The sequence below is a fragment of the Coturnix japonica genome, chromosome 5 (assembly GCF_001577835.2).
Source record: "Coturnix japonica isolate 7356 chromosome 5, Coturnix japonica 2.1, whole genome shotgun sequence".
Classification (NCBI taxonomy): Eukaryota; Metazoa; Chordata; class Aves; order Galliformes; family Phasianidae; genus Coturnix; species Coturnix japonica.
Window position 1 is genome coordinate 40,303,670 of NC_029520.1, and position 12,506 is coordinate 40,316,175.

Below are 12,506 nucleotides of genomic sequence, written 5' to 3' on the forward strand. Positions count from 1 at the left end.
CTCAAAACACTCTCCTGAAACAACAAAACGGTGAGAATAAGCCAGCAGAGCATTCCATTTTTGAAACAGTCAGACCTGTTCACATTGGCAGCACTGGTAGAATGGGCAGCCTGCCTCAAAGTTACTTCCACAACGGAAATGGTGTTTTCAGTAGATGCTTGAGCCCTTGTCTTTAGTCAAGTCTTTACTCTAGACACATTTGAGTGACCTTTCTCCTGTTTAAGCTCACTAAAACAAACTAACGAAGTATTTACTTAGCTTAAACAAACAAACAGATGATGAACTGAAGGGAAAATGTTCAAGACAATCTTATAAAACCCAGTGGGCTCCCCCCACAGTTGCTTGCAAAAGTCCTGCAAAACTGTATGTGTTAAAAGCTACTTAAGTTATATGTGTTTCACTCTCTTAAAAAAAATATATGGTCTTTCAATTTAGTTTCTATGGCAATTCACATTTATTTTTAAAACAGAGCACTGATTGAAACATTTTCCCCAACTGTAAAAGAAACATGCAATACCTCCCTGACAAACATATCTTTAGAAATGCATGCTGCTGCCAGCATCCGTCTTGATGAACAGATATGTTCATTTCTTTGAGTGTACGAGATTTCTGAATGGTTTTCCATAGCAAACTTAGAGTGTGCAACACACTCATCTACTTCACTGTAAGCAGCATGCATTATACAAGATACATACACCAATGAACAGTACAGAAGGTTTCCCTAGGCAGCCAAACACTTGCATCTAAGCTTCTACTGATACTGCGTCATAGCCCTCCCTTGTAACTAAACATAATTAAGCAGTGAGAAGTGGGAACATTTCTAGAACTCAAATAGCAAACTACATAAAAGCTGGCACATGGCATAGCTTCCTGTTTTTAACTTGTTCTCATATTCTGCTCCTGAATGTTTTTAGAGCTTGTTTCCCTCTCCACATACACACTCCCCAGGCATTCCTCCAATCAACAAACCACCCTATTTCCTTGTTCATTCTACCTCAAATACTGGTAGCTAGAATCTCCAGGACTGCACCTTCTTATGGATCAGAGGCAGATACCCTAGCTTGCTTTGCCTTTCTGTCTACTGTCATGTGATGCATGCTAGCCTTGTTAAGCCCCTAAAAGATAGACTGTACCAGCACAGCTGGATATCAAGCAGATCCAGCTCCCACATCAATTCACTTACCAGGAAGTGCCTGTAGTGGAAGTGCCAGTTTGAGAATTGCTGTAGTCAAACATCTTCTGTACAGTAATAGCTTTAACTCTTACCTACAGACCTTGGAAAAGGGAGAAAGACAGAAGAGTGTGCAGTTCTTCTCACCTGATCCATATAATTTCCTATGATCTGATTTGGCTTGGAAGCGCCTAATCTGGTCTGGTGAAACATGATGCTCCAAGTAGAATGGGTTGTACACATCATAGCGGGGCCACTGGTACACACCGCACAGTTCTGCTTTCCGGTCCCCAAAAGAAGCTCTAGCAGATTCTGTGAAGCACAAGTAAACATCATATGCAAGAGCTCCAGACATAACACATGCTGCCTGGCTTCATAAGGCAGGCTGAGTGCCTTCAGGGCAAAGGACAAAATATTTCATTATTATCTGCTTCAGTGAAAGGAAAAAAAAATGAAAAGAAAAAGAAAACAGACACATACATTATGTCACATTTCAAGAGCATTCTAGGAAATACTGGGATGAAATTGGTCATAAAAATACATGCATGCCATGTCATGGTGTTCCATAATAAATGCCCAACCATTCAAATACAGATGATTTTAAAGAGACCAAGATGGAAAGGTAGGTCCATGAATAAAGAAAATCTCTAACTTAACTAAGTGATCCCAGGACATTCCCACTTGACTACTGAGTCCCCAGATCTTCAAGAGGATCTTGTAAGGAAAGATAATGCAACTTGTGACTGTAATCTCTTTGTCATCCAATTTTCATAGGAAGTCTTTCAGTGGCAAAGTCACTGATCCAAAATGACTTGAATCGTTGGCCAAGACACGAGGAGACAGACTTGAGAAAGCCTGAATCCCAGCCATTTGCTCAGTCCATTATGGCACAGCTGCCCAACTATTCTCTCCTTCATAGTTTTTTTTCAGAGAATGCACACACTTCCTGGTCAGCAGGACAGTAAAGAACACTGCTCTAGTCCTTCACTTTATCCGGAGCTGAAAGAAGCCTTGTGTAGCAGTCCAGAAAAGAAAGGAGACAGGGTGACCTGGACTCTTCTGAGCTCTGAAATTTGCTTCCTTCACTTCACCTCCCCAGATTTCTGCTTCCTTATGAAATAGCTCTTTACCCCACTATAACAAGGTTTCAATTCTGCACACATTGTGCCATAAGAGGCAAAATATTGCTGTGTATATATAGTTGCAGTAACCACCTTTCTTCCAGGTTAAAAATAACAGTGACTTGGAATGTAAGAGTTTGAAGTGAAGAATTCAAGTATAGTGGGCTTGAGTAGAACCTATGTTAGACTGAACATTAAAAGTGAAGCTGTAAAGAATTGCTACACAGTAGGTGACAGTAAAATCAGTGTTCCAGCCCAGGAGCACTCTCCCTTCTGCTAACTTACTTCTGTGAGAGCAGGGGACATGCTGAAGTGAATACTGAGAAGTCCTGCCAGAACTTAATTGATTTCAGAAAGGATGCCAAGAGCTTACACTGAGCATGTCCTGTTTCAATAAAGGAAAATGGTCAGACATGCAAAGAAAATGGAGTGGAAATGAGATTAGACCTTGGGCTTCTGTGGATGTTTAACAATGGTCTAAGAAACAAATACTCTAAATATAATTTTTTAATACGCTTTGCACTTTGGCAAATGCAAAAAAGGAATGACAACACACTTCCCTGTATTTAGTATATCTCTCTAAAAAGTAAACTCTGCATTTTTAAACAGCTTTAGCGAGGCTTAAAGAGTTGTATTTCTGAATATAAATACTTATTTTATTAAAGGAAATGGAAGCTGCCTACTTGACATAAGATCCACTTTTCAAATATTTATGCAAGAATTTAAAATATTTGCTCAAGAGAAGCAATTACAAGCAGCTTAGCCATCCTGCCAGATTATCTTCTGATTTTATAGCCCAAGGGCCGCTCTGTTCACTAGGTCCTTCAGAAAGGCTGAAGCATAACTCCCAATGAAGATAAGTCACTGGTTTATAAGACCCGGTAGAATAGCACGAACAAAGAAAACATTTATATAAAGTTTGTTAAACATCTCTTTCATCTCACTGGAAAACTCTGGTGCCTCAGAGTCCTTTACGTACAGTATCATAAGGATGAGGTGGGAACAAGGAAGACAGAGTCTGAATGCAAACCTTGTGACAAAAGGGATTTACCAGCAGCATATCTTGCATGCCCATACCTTGTTCAAGTACTCCTTACAAGAACTAGCTACTGAAGTATGCATATATAGATTACTCCAAAAGTAATGCCTCCTGCTTATTATTTCCATGGAAACTACAACAGACACATGCAGCACAATAACACTATTTGATAAAGCAAATCCTCAGCTACAAAATACAATTTTTCAACATAATCATATGTGTGCCATGTTTTCCACACAGGAGAGAATTCAGTGACACACCTTTGCTTCATAATCACTACCAGGTCAGACCACATTTTGTTTGACAGCCCCTCTGCTGCCATCTGACACACGGCAAGAAAATGTAATGGAATACTGGTGGGAAGGTTCAACCTCTACTGCTATACCAGCAACATCCACCTCTGATGTTGTGAGCCAACATAACAAAATAGGAGGCATTAACTTTCAGAGCAGCCATCACATAAAAAAGGCAATCCCTCCATGCAGCAGCCAGGCTCTGCTAGGTGGGAGGCAGAGAACAGCTTGCTTCTGCTGGCTATCTGCAGGGAAACCTGAAGGGGATCAGGCACAAAGACAAGGAAGGTCTTAAAACCATCTTCCAAGTAGTATCATGTACTTCCTATTGTTGAAATTTGAAAAGGAGTATTAATGTTAGTATGCTGAAAGTATTGACAGAATAAACATAAAAACCAGACCACTCTTCTTAAGTGATCTGGATGTTTTTGATACATTTGCACTTTCCTTGACTCCAATAAATTCCTTACTAGAGCTCTGGTTTCTTCAATGTCTTCCATTACATTGAGCCTAAGCATTAGTGTGCAGTCCCTGCTTTTAATTTCATTCATGCAGGATCACAGAGCTTCACACTGGAGTCACATCCTTACAAAAAGCTCTCCCAGTATCCAGAGAGAAAGGACACAAGACCTTGCTTCTAGGGAAGTTTTACAGACACATGCTTTCAGTAGGAGTACTGAACTGCTTTCACCTATTTCTGTGACAACTGACAAACTAGATTAAACACAAATACATACCCCTGTAGCCTTCCTCCAAATTTCTAGAAGCTAAAAGTAAACACACTTAATAGATAAGAAGGAAGAAAAAGGCGGGGAGAGACTGTTTTGCTCTTATATGTGAAGTAAGCGATTTCTGTCACCAAAATAAAGTTTCTTTGGCTTTGGTTAGAAAGTGACACTGGTTAACACACCTAATGAAGTACTGTCATTTTTGTTCAAGTTTTCCCAACTGAAACTCATACTATTTCAGCAACACTCTTTATATTTTACCTTGAATCCGTCCAGCATGTGAGGTATTAGGAAGGTTTTTTGGCTGCACATAAGCCAGTTTGAATGGTGGGACCACAAATGGTACCTCCTGCCCATCCAGGGGCAGTTTAGAAAGCAGATAATCCTCTGAACAGCCAACTTGCCGCTTCACTGACACCGAAGACAATGGAGGTTGCTCTACAATAGTTGGCTTCCTTGCGGGTACAGCTTCAGATTCCTGCGCCATGGAAACTGCTAAAAATAAAAAGTGAGAAAAACAGACAGTCTACATGTGCATTAAGTTTGGAGCAATACTCTGAACAGATCTCTTTTATTTAATAGAATCCGTGCTTGATACATTACTGTTGCTAGCATTCATTTTTACCAGCATTCAGGACAAGTACCTGGAAAAGATATTTATCCTCATGTCTGTACTAAAACAAATTCTGCTGCCTGAGGCTGTATATTTATAGCTATCTTGCCCTAAAGTCGATTTTACAAGAGGAATTCTATATATTTGTATCAGAGAACAATTGTACAAACAACTAAGACACCAAATAAAATTCTGGGGGGCGGGGGGGAGGGAATGCTCTCTTTTAGACAGTTTGCAAGATACAAGACTTTTACATGACCTTAGGCTGTTTTTTGAGGGGTTTTTTTTTGGATTTTTGGACAGCATTCCAGGCAAGGAGCAGACTTCAGACAAGTTATTTTTCAGTTCCAGTTCCAATTTATAACACTAACAAGCATGTGTCCAATTTCCAAGTGGAGGCACGGAAAGAATTTTGGATGCGTAAAAGAATTCAAGTTTATCAAGGGTGACAAAGTCATTTTATTAATGGGAAATCTCATAATTAATGAGGCCAGAATAGCAAAACCTTTAGTCAATGTGATTATGTTGAAACTCACCATTGCTTTTTTCTTTTTCCACATAAAAACACCATTTACAGCAGTTTTTAATATATTCATTTGCCATTGTTTTCAGTGCTGCAACTTAGAGGAAACTGCAATCAGTGATCCACTGCAGCTCTCAAACCTGAAGAACACAACAAAGGGAAGTATATTAGACAAGAACAATTAAAATAAAAATGCAATATTTAGTGTGTGATTTTTAGTTGGACTCAGCCCCAGTGTCAACACCATTGATGTCATTCATAAAAGCATCAGAGCATTCAGAAGCACTAAAATTCTCCTTACATTTGTGCTGGTCACTGGGCTTTGGAATTCACTCAGCTCTGTATCTGTTTTGATATGCTCTGGTAAGATATTAATAAGATGTGGCTTTTAGTTTGTTTCCCTTAATCACGTTTCTTATTCTCTGTCACTCATGGAGGATCATAACATATGTACACATTTACATCTTTGACTCTGCACACTCCATGTTTTACATTTGAAAGCACTCTTTATGAATGACACTAAGATTGCCTCCTTTGACAATTCTTTGAGGAATTACTGCTTTCTCATAACTGTATAAACACAAAACCAAAGACCTGCTTTATTATATAATTGTCTGCTTTGTGTACAGAAATAGGGAAAACCGGCTTCCAATAAAATGAGAAGCATACACTCTACTGAAGAATGAGATCAAGACTGCAACAGCTGGTTAACATTAAAATAGCTTTATGACAATAGTAACTGGCCTTATTTAACTGTCTTTATTCATATGCTTATGTTCTCTTTTCAGAGGGACACAGACAGCTGTGTTGCCTCCTTTCCAAAGCTTTGTCTATGTTTAGTCATTTTATATGTACCTAAAGTACACAAGGTTCTTTGTAGAACATACTCAAGATATGATTCCAGCTCCATGGAAGTTAAAGAAAGTCACCAAACAGAATATGAATGTAAGCAAGGATGGGGAGAAGAAGCAGCTAGAAAGAGAAAGGGGGACAGCAAAGAGAGATGACAGCTACACAAAACAGGACAGGTCTGCTTGGTTATCTTGGTCACAGGAAATTAGTGAAAGTTCCCATGCTCCAGCATGGAAGTTACTCCCATCTGCAGCTTTAACACTGCAGTCATTTTGTTTGTATGCATATTAAAAGACAGCTAGGAAACCACAAAACACTGATAAACAGAAATAATACTCATGTCCAAAGTATCAACCTAAACTTTTTCTTTCCTTAAAAGTCTTTTCTCCCTTCTCCCAGATTCATACAGATACCAAACGGAGATATTAATCTATAGACACTTCATCTATCTTAGAAAACATGCCTTCCTACATTAACATCACTTATCACCATGGATAGGCACAACTCAGTGTTGTCATCAGATGTGCAAATAATGACCAACCACAGCGAACACCTACTGCCCATCCTTTGGGACTGTACCAGTATGCCTCTGAATTGCTACATGCATTTTAAGCTATGGGTTTTGAAAGGTCACTGAGGTTTCATGCATAATGCCTGAATTAACTTGTTATCTTTAAAATATGACTTTGAAATATAATGAAGTTTTGTTATTGTAACTACATAACTGTTTCCAGAATTATTCTTCATTACTTCCTTTAATTGCATACTTTACACAAAATCAGGCACAAGAATCCCTCAAAATTCTCCATATTTCCACAGACTGTCACTCCTCCCTCTGAAGTGTACTCACAATAGTTACCCATGCTATACAATTCAAGGTTTGCTTACAGGTTCCCATGCAGTGATTTCCCTTCCCAGCTGTTATCAATGCACAGCTGGAGTTAATATGCTTTACTCTTGTTCATCGTGTTTAAACTAGGCTGAAACAGCTGCTTCATTCGCTCTCAGCTTTGCAACAATAGTATCTAAGCTTCGGTAGCAGTTCGCTCTGGCAAAACAATCTTTTATCTCAAAATACCCGGACTACCGGTAGCGAAGGAAGGAAAATGTTAGTAACCACCCAGCTCTCCAGCTACATAAAGTGGAAAAATCAGTTGTTTACAACAGAGAAAACTCATGTCATTGTAGTACTTTCTTTCCACAGAATTTCTTAGCTATAGCCATTAATGTAAGCCAGCAAATAAATACAAATCATCATTCACAAACAGTCGCCTTTCCATCACTGGGTGAATGCCTAACTTACAAAGAAAGGTGATATTGTTGTTGATCTAAGAGTTATACTGTTATACTGTACATTTTTAAAAGTTGTGATTCTCAGAACATAATATTCCCTTCCCACTGAGAAGCAAGGAAACATTCATAATTTCCTTTCTATCTGTAGACAAACACAAAAGCAATTCACCACGGCCTCTTGTACAGAAGAGTACACTGCAGTATTGCTGTTCCAGATTGCAGCTTTGTAGGTGAGCGATATTGGTAAATAATGGTAAAGTCTACAAATCCAGTGTTTGGGGTTTCCAGTTCCCTTTGAGCTTAAATACAGCACTTTAAAAAGAAAGACAGTTTCATTTATCTGTATTTTTCCAAGCTGCCATTGACTTGGCTACAATTTTCACTGTATGTTAAAGTCTTAGCCACACGGGACAGAAATTTAACAGATTCTCTTCTCGCTGGTCTTGTAGAAGATGAAACAAATACCTGCTGATCTTAACAGAAACAAACACTTCTATTGAAGGTCAGACGTCTCCCATATATCACAACCTTTTGTTAATGTCAGCTACCCAAAAATCTTCAGTGTAACACTTGAGAGTTGTTAAAAGGTTTTACTAATGTACATCTGTGTGGGAATACATTTACCAATAGAACCAGAACTGTACAGACATGAATTAGGTATGCCACTGAATTCCAGAGAAGTATCAACCTCCTGCCAATGCCAGCCTTGTTAACAAGGAAGCAGGATTCTGATCCTAACTCTAACTCTTTGGGTCAGTTTTTGTAGCCAATTCATTTACATCAAAGATTTTGTTCATTGTGAAGATAGTAGACTGAGAAAAGGACAGGAGGAAAAGGAAAATTATTTCTGATTTTCAGGCAAAAATAGAAGAGGGAGAGAAATCAAATCACTTGCAGCAGAAGGCATTGTATCCAGATCTCATTATCGTCTCAGATTCTCTCTCTTGGTGTTCTTCACTATGATTTCAGTGAGTTTTTTTTCATTTCTCCCTTCCCAATATGAAGCCAAAATAAGATGATCAAATTTAACTCAGCAATCATCCTTCCACACTAATGTAGAAAGCCAATATTATTGGAACATACTGGAAACAAAGTATAAAAGCAAACCACACGCATACTCAGAGTCCAGAGAATTACAGTCAGTATTATTTTAATGGGTTTAGATGGAGAACATAAATTATCTTAACGACTTCCAGATTCCTCTGATAGAAGTTTTGAATGAGCTAAATCAGATAAACAGTATTGAAAACTTCAGTTCCAGATGCCACCAGAATGACTACAAGACGAGATGTGTGGAGAAAAAGGCAAATATTTTCAACAACTCATTAAATCAAAAGAACACGATAGGAAATGCATCACTGTGATATTAAACATTAAAAGCTGAAAGAAGTCTCAGAAGATATGTCAGGTCTTTGCTCCCTTATGATGAAGGGGTAAATTTTGCAGCAAGTTTACAGGCTGCATTTAGTCAGAGCTCTGCTGATCAGGTAACACATTTTGAACTACGCAACAAAGGTGAAGTATCTGATCCCAAGCTGGGAAAGCTGGCTAAACCAGAGATTTCAATCATTGTGAGATTTATTGCCAGCCATAAACTTATAAAACACATTCTCACATCTGTGTTCCAGAAACACGTCACAGCGGCATTTCTAGTAGCTTCAAGTCCTCACAAAGCAAGAGGTGTAAAAGAAAATGTCCGGAAATAGGGATGATTGGTTGTTCTTACACATTTGGGACAGATCCTTGAATGACATAAGTGTCTGCAGCTCCAGTAGCCCCAGAGGAACAACAGCTGAAGAACTTCCCTATGGAGAAAGCAAGCTCAAGGTTGCAGTTTCGCACCCCAGCCAAACACCACATTTATGCTACCTCTGCCTGTCTGTGTTTCAGACCCACGAGATGCAGTTGATCCCAATTGCAAAATTCCTTCAAAGAGATTAACAACATCACTGTTGTCTCCAGATGATTAAAGAAACAGAGCACAGCAACAGCTGCTCCTGCTGCAGGTCAGATGGGCTCTAATGGCTTAGATTCTACAAATGGTTCAACTTCCAGGGCCAGTTGCTTAGTAGTTCTGCTGCTGGAGGATAAGATCTGCGAGCTGTATGCTGACCTGAACAGGGCTCTTCATTTGAAGAGGGGTTAGGGTCAGTGTGTCTAGAAACAGGTGAACTCTGGTAAAACACAGTAAAACTGCGTAAACAGTTCTGAGAAATTTGCCCTCAGGTACTTTGCTACTGTGTGAGCAAGGATGGTGCACACACATCACACATACACACACACACATCACACACACACACCCTAATCACCTGCACAGACTGCAGCTCAACAAAGTTTAAAACATATTCATTTTTTGGAAAGGGTGCTTATAAGCAGGTCTGGTCTGTCATATCCATAAAGGACACAGAGGCACTTCAAGAAGGTTTGAAAGTGTGAGAAGGCAGGACAATGCATTTTTGTTGTTGTTCATCATAAAACTTGGCAGTAGTACATTGTCTGGGAGGAGAGAAAGAAATAAACGTCAGGCCAACACACACCTGCAAAGTGCATGATAAGAAGCTCATAGCTACACCTGTTTTAGGAAAACCCTCTAACACTGATATCTGGAGTAAATACTGGTTGTGTGAACACACCTACAGGGCTTCCTTCTCCTCCACTTTTAACTGTAACTCATGGAAATTCATGAATTTGAAGACTGATTATTGAGTTCTCCAAATGCAAAATGAAGAAAAAGTGTAACTACAAATTTAAAGCTGAAATAATATTAAAGAAAAAAAAAGACTATGCATGGCTAGTATGATAACATATGATAACTTGATAACATTGATTTTGTGATGGGTTGCATAGGTTTCCTGGGGCAAAGAGCCTAGCAGCATTTTTACATACTTACACAAATTGGTGTGGTAACAGAAAAAAGACAGTAAGAAGTTGTTGGGCAAAGTGCTGTGCTCCACAATACAAACACCCCTCTTCTCTAACCTCCTTTTTCCGGGCTGATACTATAACTGAACCATACAGTTCAGGTTAAACAATGTCACAAGATAATCTAAGGTGATAATATATTTCATTAAGTAACACTTGTAAGGAGAAGATCACTCCCATTTTGACCAAGTGGAAGCATGGGAGGTGACTATAAAGAGCATGCCCTGCGCCCTCTGATGCCTGCCAAAGCTTTCAGACAGGAAACTGTCAGCTGGGCACTCGTAGAGGTAACAGTGGTATGCATGGCTTAAAACCCTTGCCATCAGCAGGAGTCCTCAACATATCACCACTAGCAGTCAGGATTTGACAACTGCGCAAAAATATTATTAATTTATTATTTTTATTTTATATTAGTACTTATTCACTTGGAACAGGCTTCTCCTGAGGCAAAGAACACCACCTCAGAAGTCAGTTCTTAGCTAAGTTTTTGTCACAACCAAAGAAGAAGAGCTTACTGCAATCCCACTGGCTTTACACATTCTCACGCTGTAACGGTCCATAAGTGAACCAGTGCAGAAGCTTCACATGAACAGCCATTTTTCCTACGTGCAATTGTGATAGACTTTGCCTTGTTCCACTGCGACTCTCACTTCTCAGCTTTTCTGCCCTGATGGAGATGAGCTAATACATGCCTCCCTTCACACAGGCCCTGAGCTGAACTCTGCAGAAAGAGCACTTGTGCAATCTAGCTGTGGTCTCCTTGAGCTCAGCAGCTACTTCTTCCAAGGGCTTCAGGCTGGAGGAGGCCAAAAAGCCTGCAGTGCATCCACAGCTCTAGCTCAGACCACCAAACTTAAAGTCATGAAGCGGAAATAATTGCTATCGCCTACTTCCCTGAAGAGAAATAAAGCTGAGCAGGTGCGTGTCTGAGCTATTGCGCTACAAAACAATTGCCTCCACTCTTTAGACACCCCCTGGAGAAGGGGAACAAGTGCTGGCAGGAGCACACGATCAGAAGTTGCTCCTCTCACACAGCCCTCAGGGACACGCTGACTCTCAGCATTATAGCCTTGCACCTGCAGCTCTTAAATGGAGCCGCAATCCAAGTCTGCCCCAGTACGCGGGAGATTAATAATAGTACAAGGGCCAAAAGCACAATTTTCTTATATCTGAGCCAGTTTTTCTCATGAGAGATTTATGTTTGAATTAAGAAGAGAATGTTATAAATCTCTCCCATGATAAAGCTTAAAACTTGGAATTTTAATATGCTGAATCCCCTATGCACTGGGCTGTAAAAGTTGATAGAGATAGTACTTCTTCCTAATGTTGCATTAGGCAAGCAACCAGTTCATCCAATTACTGAACTGACAACACTGTTCCTGTGAACTGTAGATAAATTCACTGACTTGGACAAGGATGTACAATATGGTATGTATTGGGGCAGTAAACATGAAGGAATAAATCTATTTTTTTGGACTGCAGATCACTTTGGACTCAGATGGAAAACAGCAAAACAAGAGTTGAAATCAGGACACGAGAAAAGAAAACGCAGAGACTGAAATCTCTGTTAAAAAAAAAAAGAACTTGGCTTTTGACAAGAACTAGGAAAGAATTCAATTCAAGATAAGTTCTTTGCTCTAAGCAGATTAGGAAAAAATCACGACAATCACCAATGGTTACTTTATAATCTAACTTAATGCTCAAGACTTCATGTATTCTGTGTCAGTTTTTAATCCAATATTTTTTCTCCTGCAGCAATGCCAGCAAGCAATAAAAATAGAGCTGTCAGCAATCCCTGTCTATAGCCCTGATACCAAAAAGAACTGGAAACATCTGGATGTGTTGCGTTTTTTTTTTCTCTCTCAACAGGACAGCCAAGAAGGTATTTAGGCAAGAGCATCTGTCTGTGCACTGGGTTTCCCTAGCATGGCTAAACGTGTCCAGCTCTGAA

At 39.5% G+C, this 12,506-nt stretch overlaps 1 protein-coding gene across 9 annotated transcripts in view; it reads right to left on the reverse strand.

Moving 5' to 3' along the window:
* TC2N (tandem C2 domains, nuclear) overlaps positions 1–12,506 on the reverse strand; it is a 47,650-nt gene that overhangs the window by 19,578 nt on the left and 15,566 nt on the right. For 7 of the 9 annotated variants that reach the window (XR_004307378.1, XM_015865342.1, XM_015865341.2 and 4 more), the window contains exons 2-4: positions 5,502–5,628; positions 4,614–4,847; positions 1,319–1,483 (exon numbers count right to left, since the gene is read on the reverse strand). Coding sequence is in view for 8 of the 9 variants with exons in the window: in XM_015865342.1 (XP_015720828.1) it covers positions 1,319–1,483; positions 4,614–4,847; positions 5,502–5,568 (466 nt within the window). In the remaining variant the exon portion in view is untranslated. Of the gene's footprint in view, positions 1–1,318; positions 1,484–4,613; positions 4,848–5,501; positions 5,629–9,942; positions 10,130–12,506 lie in introns of those variants that run through there. The other 2 variants (XM_032444917.1, XM_032444918.1) reach the window with 2 other exon arrangements.